The sequence below is a fragment of the Propithecus coquereli genome, unplaced genomic scaffold, assembly GCF_000956105.1.
Source record: "Propithecus coquereli isolate 6110/MARCELLA unplaced genomic scaffold, Pcoq_1.0 Scaffold77, whole genome shotgun sequence".
In the NCBI taxonomy this organism is placed as follows: Eukaryota; Metazoa; Chordata; class Mammalia; order Primates; family Indriidae; genus Propithecus; species Propithecus coquereli.
This window is the reverse complement of record NW_012153840.1, coordinates 7942973-7953603: the sequence shown is the minus strand read 5'-3', so window position 1 is coordinate 7953603 and position 10631 is coordinate 7942973. Positions and strand designations below refer to the sequence as shown.

The 10631-nt window shown below is 41.0% G+C and overlaps 1 protein-coding gene across 1 annotated transcript in view; it reads left to right on the top strand.

The window, feature by feature from the left end:
- Window positions 1-10631, top strand: part of PARK7 (parkinson protein 7) — a 17126-nt gene that overhangs the window by 3353 nt on the left and 3142 nt on the right. The window contains exons 3-5 of the mRNA XM_012662524.1: window positions 2451-2510; window positions 3429-3498; window positions 7565-7651. Of these exons, the coding sequence (XP_012517978.1) occupies window positions 2451-2510; window positions 3429-3498; window positions 7565-7651 (217 nt within the window). The remainder of the gene's footprint in view (window positions 1-2450; window positions 2511-3428; window positions 3499-7564; window positions 7652-10631) is intronic.

The following is a 10631-nucleotide window of genomic DNA, read 5'->3' as shown; positions in this document are numbered from 1 at the left end:
GGGAGCGTGGGCTGTACCCTCTGGGAGCGAAGTCACAACAGGAAAGGAGGCCTGTGAACAGCTAGCTGTGCCCTGCTGACACATTTGGAGTATGGTTCCCCACACCAAGCTGTCTTCAGGGCATAGAAGAAAGTTTATTCCATTATAATAAATTCAGATATTTCATTGCTAGATTGTGGAGAGTTTGAATTTTGATATTTACATGTAAGATGTTGAAACTTTATAAATTGTTTTTGTTTTATTTTTATTTTATTTTTTGAGACAGAGTCTCACTCTGTCACCCTGGTAGAGTGCGGTGGCATCATTGTAGCTCACAGCAGCCTCAAACTCCTGGGCTCAAGTGATCCTCTTGCGTCAGCCTCTTGAGTAGCTGGGACCACAGGCTCGTGCCATGACACCAGCTAATTTTTCTGTTTTTAGTAGAGACGGGGTCTCGCTTTTGCTCAGGCTGGTCTTGAACTCCTGAGCTCAAGTGATCCTTCACCTCGGCCTCCCAGAGTGCTGGGATTACAGGTGTGAGCCACGCCCAGCCTGTAAATAGTGCGTTAAAAGTGAGAAGTAGAAATGGATATTGGTTTTTCTCAAGTTTTTTTTTCGTCCTGTGCTATTTGGCTATTTTAGAACAGTGGTTACCTGTTTATTTTTTTTTAATTAACACATAATACTTACACATATTCATGGGATACATAGTGATGTTTTGATACATACAATGTATAGTGATTAGATCAGAGTAATTAGCGTATCTGCCATCTCAAACATTTATCATTTCTTTGTATTAGGAACATTCAATCTCCTTCTTCTAACTGAAACTATGAAATATTGTTAACTATAGTCATCCTACAGTGGTATAGAACATTAGAACTTATTCCTGCTATCTAAATGTTATTTTGTATCCTTTAACAAATCTCTCCCTATCCCATGGTGCCTTCTACTCTTTCCAGCTTCTAGTATCCTCTGTCCTACTTTTTACTTCTTTCTTTAGCTTCCACATATGAGTGAGAACATACAATATTTGTCTTTCTGTGTCTGGCTTATTTCGTGTTTAACATATTATCCTCCAGTTCTGTCCATGTTGCAAATGATAAGATTTCATTTTTTATGGCTGAATAGTATTCCATTGTGTTTATATACCACATTTTCTTTATCCATTCATCTGTTGTTGGACACCTAGGTTGATCTGAAATCTTGGCTGTTGTGAATAGTACTGCAGTAAATGTGAGGGTGCAGAAGTCTCTTCAGTATGCTGATATCCTTTCTTTTGGATAAATGCCCAATAGCAGAATTCCAGAATTATGTGATAGTTTTATTTGTAGTGTTTTGAGGAAGTGGTTACCTTTTGTATGTATGTATTGTTTGGTTCAGATTCTAAAAGGAGTGAAAGAAATTCTGTATTTTACACATTTTGTTTTTAGTTTTGAGTTTTGCTCGGTTTTAAAATAACAGGATGTTTATGGTCTTAAAAAGTAATTCTAGGCTGGGCACAGTGGCTCATGCCTGTAATCCTAGCACTTTGGGAGGCCAAGGCTGGAGGATCACTTGAGGCCAAGAGTTTGAGACGAACATGAGCAACAAAGCAAGACCCTGTCTCTACACAAAACAAAAAAATTAGGCATGGTAGTGCATGCCTGTAGTCCCAGCTACTTGGGAGACTGAGGCAAAAGGATTGCTTGAGTTCAGGAGTTTGAGGTTGCTGTGAGCTATGATGAGGCCATTACACTGTAGCCTGGGTGACAGAGCAAGACAGTGTCTCCAGAAAAAAACCAATTTCCATTTTGTAATTTGAGCAAGTTTGAAATTAATTATATTTCTAAAATGTTTTGGTGTTTGGGATATTAAAGTATGCCCCCTGTTCATTTTTCATCAAGTTAAAAATATTTTTGTCTACACCTTTTACTCAGAACTTTCTTTTAATTCTTTAAATTGCTATGTACATTCTTATTGAAGAATGATTCATACAATATATATGTAAAGCCAACATGTTAACTGTCCCTTTCTCATTGTCCCTCTCCCTCTCCACCCCAGCCCACACTACTCCCATTGGCAGCTGGGGCGTCTCCTTTGTCTCCGCACACCTGTGTACACCAACACGTGGGGGTGTGTATGCAGTGTTTATACACGTGCACACATTCATCTATCTTCACACACATACATATTTTTTTGTTTTTTTATAGCAGTAAGTATACCTGCTGTTCTGCAACATGGACACCCTTTCATGTTACTGTATACTGATTTTCTGCATATTTTGCTAGTTGCAACAAAATTCCATCATATGGATACACCTTAACTTACTTAACTGTTCTACTGTTTGCAGATATTTAGATAATCTCCTGTAATTTGCTTGTGTCCCACATTTAAAATAGGAAAGTATTATTGGACTCTCACTTTAATGTACATTTGAAATGAAATGTTTTTACTTTCTTTCTTTTGTTTTTTTTTTTAAACTGTTACAGGGACCGTATGATGTGGTGGTCCTGCCAGGAGGGAATCTGGGTGCACAGAATTTATCTGAGGTAAAGACTGTTCTCAGTTATACCCCAGTAAAGCTGGCGGAGGGAGGGGACTCTAAAGAAAGTATTTCAGCATCTGCTCTATGTTCCATTGGTTTTGCTGTTTTTCAGATATTATAGGGAGGAGGCTATGAATACGATAGAAACACCTAAAATTAGCAAAATGGTATACTAGCCTTAACTCAAAACAATATTTTTAGTAACATTTACTGTGAAAGTAAGCTGAAATGGTGGAACAATTATTTATGAAGATTCAGTGAGTATAGTCTAAAGGATGACTACTTATTTTTTTTCCCCCTGCAGCAGCAGAGTGATCTGATTTTGTGCTTTGGGAAGGGCTAGGCGTAGAAGGAGAAAGGAACTGGCTGTCCACGCGGCAGTCAGGGCTGAGGGAGGCTGGGGCTGAGAGTCGCCAGCAGGAATAACGTGTCATCAGCGGGGCCTCTGCTGCTTCATTTTAAGTTGGGAGCCAGGAGTCAGCCCCTGAGAAACAAGTGGGGGAGGCCGGTGGGTGGGGCAGGGCAGGTAGAAACACTCAGAAAGCCAGTGAGTCGGTGTTAGGGATCATGTCCTGCTAGAGTCTGTTCCTCTCTCTGCAGACACTACCTTTCCTCCCTTCTGTTTCTTGCTTCCCGAGTATAAAATGGCAAGGTCAAATGGGCCCATGGGAAACTGCTTTTTTTTTCTTATCTTTAAATGTGGAGGAATGCCTTTCTCATAATAAATGCCTTGCTTGGGTTTAAGAATACAGACACATTATGAATGTGCTAATTTTTATATTAATGTTTAGAAATACTGTTGGAAAATAGATCGAAGAGCTTTTGTGGTTTAAGCTAAAATCAGATTCTGCTAAAGTTTCCTGGTGAGAGATTGGTTTGTGGCTTAATGGTGACTGGATATATTCTGGTTTTCTTTGACTAGTCTGCTGCTGTGAAGGAGATACTGAAGGAACAGGAAGAAAGGAAGGGGCTCATAGCCGCCATCTGCGCAGGTAACGTGCAGCAGCAGCCTGTGTTAAGTGTGTCGTTGGTTGATGGAGTGAGTAGCCTTTCGTTACGAGGTTTTACTCCAGATAGTCCTTCCCCTTCGTAAAGCGTGAAGGGCATCTGTGTTGATGTATTTAGTTTGGGTGGCATGAGGTCGGTGTCATTTCAGAAGTGAGTGCAATTGTTCCCTTTTCTGCTTCAGTGCCTTTGATCTACATTCGGTGAAACTTAGCGTTTTCTGTGTTTGGTTGACCTCAGAGCAAAATAAGGGCCTCTGGAATTCAGTAAACAGCTTGTTACAGCAAATCTCTGTGCCAGAAAGTCTTTTTGCCAGCACGGAGTCAGCAAGAATCTATCAGACACAAACATAACAGCTCTGCCCTGTGCCTGCCCTGCACATTCAGAAGCCTCACGGTGCTTTCCGCCTGCTTCCTGGGCGTTTTCTGATTCTGTGTTGAATGATCTTGGGCACCACATTATCTGCCATTTAGAATAAGGTCATTTGTACTTCATAGATGTCCTCACATCTTTGTAACTTAAGAATATTTCGTTTTCTGATACCATTTTAAAATCCATTCTTGTTGCTTTAATATCATGATATTCTGCCATCTTGCATTTTTTCCATAGTGTAATTTTTGCCTACGCTTTCCTTGTTAAAGATCTTTATTAAATGTTTGTCAGAAGAGTGAATGAATAAATGGATGGTTTGATAAAATTACGTTGTTTTATTCAATACAATAGACTTTTTAAAAGAAGTTACGGGCCGGGGATCCTAGGAACTTCGCATCAGAGCAGTCAGTGTTTCTCAAAGTTCTTTCAGTGGGCTCATCGGGTCAAAGCAGATACTACTAAGATGTTGTTTCCCTTTTTCTCTCATTCTTGCAAGAGTGACATCAGAGTATGATGGTGCCATTCTTGTGTTTTAAAAATTTCTCAGTTTATCAGGGTGAATTTATTAAAAAAAAAATCCCCAGTTTTAATTTATAACATGGCAGATGTTGATAGAAGTGACCCACATAAAAGCTAAAGAGATCTTAAGACCTCAATGTTTGAGAACTGCAGCATTAGAGACTGAGAGGACCACAGAGGTGACCACCCTGGCCCTGTCCTTGGGGTCACAAGAGTCAGGGAGTTATCCCCTGCCCCAGGGTACTGCAGTCTATGCAGCCCAGGGAGCTGTGCTCCTCTTTGGGGAGAAGGTCATAGATCCTATTAGTTTGGTTTTCTTTGACTAGTGTGCTTCTGTGAAAGTAGACTCATTCTCAGGTGCTTTGACCAAAGGAAGAAAGTAAGGGTTTGGCCTGGGTTTGTTCTCTTGTGACTCTGCTGAAAGTAAAGCTGCACGTCAGTTTCTCCTTCTGTGCCACAAAGGTAGCAAAATGATCAGCCACATCTGGTTCGCTATTTCGTGGTCAGGCAAGCTTGAATGCCGTGCTTAGAAGCATGTGGACCTTATAATAATTTAAATTGACATTAAAAAGTAAACAACACTCTAGCAGTTTATACTGTTGAATATCCTACACCACTATTCGAGGCACTACACAAAAATACAAAAAAGTGTGACAACGAGCTGAGTAAATGCAGTAACGCAAGTGTGTAATGGGATTGGAACAGAGGAATGGTGGAAGAGATTCAGATTTTTTAAATCAGCAAACAAAAAATCAGTTTATTCTAAAGTGTTGCAGTTAGAAATTGGAAACTTTTCTGAACTGAAAGAATATTAGCTTAGCCTTTAATACTGAGTAAATGAGCAAGACAGAAATTGGAAGGGAGACTATCTTGAGAAGAAAATGAAATGAAATTTACTTGGGGTGGGAGCAGGGGGAAGCTAGGAGGTGAAGGTGGGCAGGTGTGAGGAGAGGTCTGGGCATGAGAGCTCGGGGAAGGAGCCCTTGGACACCTGGAGGAGTTGGGGGGGGGTTGCCCAAGGTGTAAGTCTTTTGTAAGTTACCACAGGGTGGCGCTGTTGGCTTTGGTCCCTGACTACAGAAGGGGATTTGGTGGAGTTCGCCTTCAGAGTTCGGCGGTAGTGCAGACTCGGCAGCATTTTTCATGCCTCAGAATTTCAAGTAATGGGAGTACTAAATGTCTCTGTGTAATCTTCCAAATAGGGTTCTTAAGTCCCAGAAAGCAGTAATTAAGAGCTTACCGTGATGAGTAAGCTATCAGTAAATTCCTACCAACTGTAACGTAAATTTATTAACATTATATTGTAGGCAGCAATTTTATCACCTCGAAGGGAGTAGCCTAAAAATTCTAACTTACTGCATGATCACTCTCCTCGCTGTATGATCATCTAGTGAAGTTTACTTTAAAATACAATGTAGGAATTTCTTATTTCTTAAAATCTTACCAAATAAGAAAGAAAGGTGATTTATGAATTCATTCAAATAAAAATCAAGTGACAGTTATTCAGTTTTTACACTTTTATAATTTGCTACCATACATAGCTGCTGTATGTAGAATGAAAGTAACAGGAAGAGAGACATATATTTGAGGCTTGATTTAAGAGCTGTAAATCAGGACTTGGGCTGAAACTGACACCTGATACTAGGCAGAGAGCTTATGTAATTCGGTATTTGTGTGTTCTTACTGTTTGTAACAGCTATGGTCTGAGGGTATATTATATAACCACTTTTTCTTGGATTCCTGTTAAAAAATGAAAGGTCAGTAAGACTAAGTCTTAGGTTTGCTAAAGCTAAACGTATACAGACTGTACTGTAGGGTCCCACAGCACCCTAAGCATTTAGAAGGTCAAGTTGCTATTCTAACACGTTTTTCTAGGTATGACATGAGACCTTAGAAAGAATTTTTTATTGTGTGGCTTAGAGAAAAAAGGTAGAATAAATACGTTTTCAGATAGGGTAACAGTTAAAGCTATAAAACCTTTTTGGTTTTATTCTTTATTTGAGGACCATTACATACAAAATATGCTTGTGATTATCACTGAAGTTGACCATTTTCAGTGAATACATTTGGATAAAAATCTCAAGTTAGTACCTGTAATATTCTCAAAGACTTCACATTAAGAGGCAAGGCATAGCGTCACAAACTGAAGTTTGTGCGTGGTTCTTTGCGTCAGATTTTTTTTTTTTTTTTTTTTTTTTATTGAGACAGAGTCTCACTCTGTTGCCCTGGCTAGGGTGAGTGCCGTGGCGTCAGCCTAGCTCACAGCAACCTCAAACTCCTGGGCTCAAGTGATCCTCCTGCCTCGGTCTCCCGGGTTGCTGGGATTACAGGCATGTGCCACCATGCCCGGCTAATTTTTTCTGCATATTTTTCATTGTCCAGATAATTTCTTTCTATTTTTTTTTTTTTTAGTAGAGACGGGTTCTCGCTCTTGCTCAGGCTGGTCTCGAACTCCTGAGCTCAAACAATCCGTCTGCCTCGGCCTCCCAGAGTGCTAGGATTACAGGCGTGAGCCACCGTGCCCGGCCTGCTTCAGTAGTTTTAATAAAGTGATGCTGGTGCCTTCACATCTCAGCCTGTTAGGCATTTCACAGTATCTCCTTCAGGGAGGGCACGTTGTGCTATTCACATTAATAACCCTACCACCTGGTACATTTGGATGGATAGATGGATGAATGAGTGTTAATTTTCCATTTTTCATTTTCAAGTAGAAAAATAAAACTATAAAACAGCAATAAAGTCCAGAAGTTCAGAGAGTACCACTTGCCCTTAATGTGTAACTAAATCTTTCCTTTTGCTAAGAGTGAAGTAAGAAGTTAGCCCTACCCGACAGTGGTCTCCCCCTCTTTTGGACTCCTGATACATTCCGTCCCTGTTCTTGGGACAGGGGCCTGGAGGGAAGTGAGCATATTTTGTTCATCTGGTATGCTCTACTGGTATCAAGGTAAATTTTTTTGATTAAATGGTTATTGAAGTATTTAAGCAAATGGTTTGTTATAAACATACTTTACCTCTCATACTAAGGAGTGTTTAATTTCAGAATCATAACTATACTTTAGGTAAGACCTTCTTGATTTTGAAGAATACTTTTGCTATTGCAATTTTTAAAACATGGATTTTCCTGTATCTGCTCTTAGATCTTTTTATTGATCTTATTTTTAGGTCCTACTGCTCTGTTGGCTCATGAAATAGGTTTTGGAAGTAAAGTTACAACACACCCACTTGCTAAAGACAAAATGATGAATGGAAGTAAGTATATGCTTATATTTTAATGTACAAGACGGCCGTCTCAGAAAAACCCGTCTTTTGGCATTGTCTCCCAATGAGGGCGATCTAGTGCACGGGGAGTCTCTGGGGGCCGCAGTGTGGTGGGGCCCTGCTGGCTCTGAAGGTGTTTTCACTGAGGGGTGGCTCTCACCACAGGCTAGAGAGGTGGTGTGTGCCAGCCACTCTGTGTACCATGGTGGGGGCCGTGTGGTCTACACCAAGGGCCTGCCGGATTCCATTGTCACAGATGAAAGTGATTATGAAATGCTGGTTTAACTGGTATTTTTACTAAATACATTGCCGGCTGCCTGCGGGTAAATTTTAAACCTCGATCGCAATTTCAGAAAGTGCCCTTTTACCCCCAGTCCAAAGTAAAGTGAACATTACTTTCTTTACTCAGAGAACACCCCAGTGGCAACCTGTTTCCCTGATGACATGTTTGTGTTATAAACACCAGCTAGACATTTAATTTTTACTAACTTTATAAAAGCAATTTCTGTTCATGGTAAAAATGCAAATAGTAGAGAAGAGGGGGTGAAGTAGAATGAAATTCTCCTCCTTTCTCTATCTTCCCCAGCCCCTGCCACTGCTCAGAGGTAACTTCTGTTGAAATTTCATGTATAGCTCTAGAATTTTCTCTGTACATACTCATTGTCCTTTTTCGTTTAATATTTTTACTCAGATGAGATCTACTAAATCTTGTTCTTCAGCTTGCTTTTTTAACTTAACATTATATCTTATGTTATCTTCTTACAGCACATACAGATTTAGATTTGCTTCATTCTTGGTAAGGGCTGTGTGCTAGTCCAGTGTTTGAATGTGTTGTATTTAACTGTTCTCCTTAGGGTGGACACATAGGTGGTTTTCCGCTTTTTGCCCTTAAAAACCATGCCATAATGATCATCCACAAATTGCCATTGTGAACATATCTGGAGCTCTCTTTTTAAAGTAAAGTGATAGCTTTTTCATTATATTGCGTATTCTTTTTTTAATTAATAAACTTTATTTTTCGTAGCAATTTTAGCTTCCCAGCAAAATTTAGCTGAAAGTACAGAGAATTCCCATCAACCTCCCTTACCCCCACGCACAGCCTCACCCACCGTCAGCATGTTGTACCAGAGGGTGCGTTGGTTACAGTCAGTGAATCTACACTGACTCATCATCATCACCAAAGTCCATAGTTTACATCAGGGTTCTCTCTTGGTGTTGTACATTCTGCATATGCTTAAATTTGATCCAAAGTAGTACTTCTCTTGAAAATCTATAATTTTATTTTAGTTGCTAGAAAGATAGTAAATTGTCACTAAAACTATCTGTGTGAAAATTGATGTATTTTTTAAAAGGTTTCTGGGCATTTTAAATATAGGAATTTAATTTACTTTGAACTATGGAGAGATTTTAAAGGGTTGGAAAGAAGTGGAAAGAACAGAATTAGGCTTCCTTTATCTTTTAATGAGCCTCAAAAACATTGAGGTTGGCAGGGCAGGGTAGCTCACACCTATAATCTAGCACTTCGGGAGGCTGAGGTGGGAGGATTGCTTGAGGCCAGGAGTTTGAGATCAGCTTGGGCAATGTAGTGAGACCCCTGTCTCTACAAAAATTTTAAGAATTAGCTGGGCATGGTGACATGTGCTTATAGTCCCAGCTACTCGAGAGGCTGAGGCAGGAGGATCACTTGGGCCTAGGTGTTCAAGGCTGCCGTGAGCTGTGATTTCACCACTGCACTCTAACCTGGTTACAGAGCAAGACCCTGTTTGAGGTTGATCAGGAATAGAAAAAATTAGATTGTTAATTCTCACAAACTCGGAGTTTAGAAGCACATTCACCTACATTACCTGGGGGGAGCCTCCTGATCCCCAGTGTCCAGCAAGGCAGGTGTCCTCATCCTGGCTTCACAGGTGAGACTGAGGCTCAGAGAGGTGAGGCAACCTGCCCGAGGCAGGCCGGAGCTGAGGCCAGCCCTCTGCCTTGCACCCAGTTCTTCCTTCTGCTCCTCCCCAACTCTGCTGGAAAAAGGCTCCCACGCTCACTTAAGCTACCAGGCATTGAATTTAGCCACCAAGTCCTATGGTAAGGAAAAACATTGGAAATTTCTACCCCTTCAGAACATTCTGAGAGGTGGAGCTGTGATCGTCACTGAGTCATCTACCCTGGATGAGGCCCTTCTGCTTGTCCTCTGCATGAACTTAATAAATCAATATGAAAGTTTTTTCTCAAATAGGCATTTGAATCTGAAGGGCAAAATCTTTCAATTGCGCAGGTTTTAAAATAAATAAATAATAACTTAATGTCTTATTTCCATTCTCGTTTGTCCGTTGTCGTAAGCATTCGAGTACCTGATCACATAGCCGAGCTGTGAAGAGCAGGGTCTCTGGAGCCAGATATCGCGGGGGTGGCTCCTAGCTCCCCCACTCACTGTGGGCAGGCTCCTTAATCTCTCTGAGCCTCAGTTTGCTCATCTGTCAAATGAGGATAACAGTGGCATCTGCTTCAGGACAGTGGTGAAAAGGCTGCCTTCACCCCGCTACCCTCTATTGTAATGGCACCATTGTTTAGTAGTTTGTTAGATTAGTATCATTCCCATTTTACAGAAGAGAAAAGTGAGGTTCCTAGCAGTCAGACAGGTGCTAAATGGCACGCTTGGGATTTGAACCCAGAACTGCTGTGCTCAGGAATCAGCTGGCTGTTCTTCAGAGGGCTGGGTGGTAAACATTTCCGGCTTCCAGGGCTGCAGGTCTCTGGCTCTACTATTGTCATTCCAGAGAGGCTACAGACAGTTCGTGAACAAACAGGCATGGCTTCGTGCCCGTGAAACTGCATTTGATGAAACAGTCAGCGTCCCCGATCTGGCCTTTAGTTGCTGACCCCTGTGCCCTGAGCCTGCCCCAGTGTTTCTCTCTGAAGACGCTCCCTGGCTTTGGGATCTTGGCTTAAAATTAAAAAAAAAAAAAAAAAAAAATCG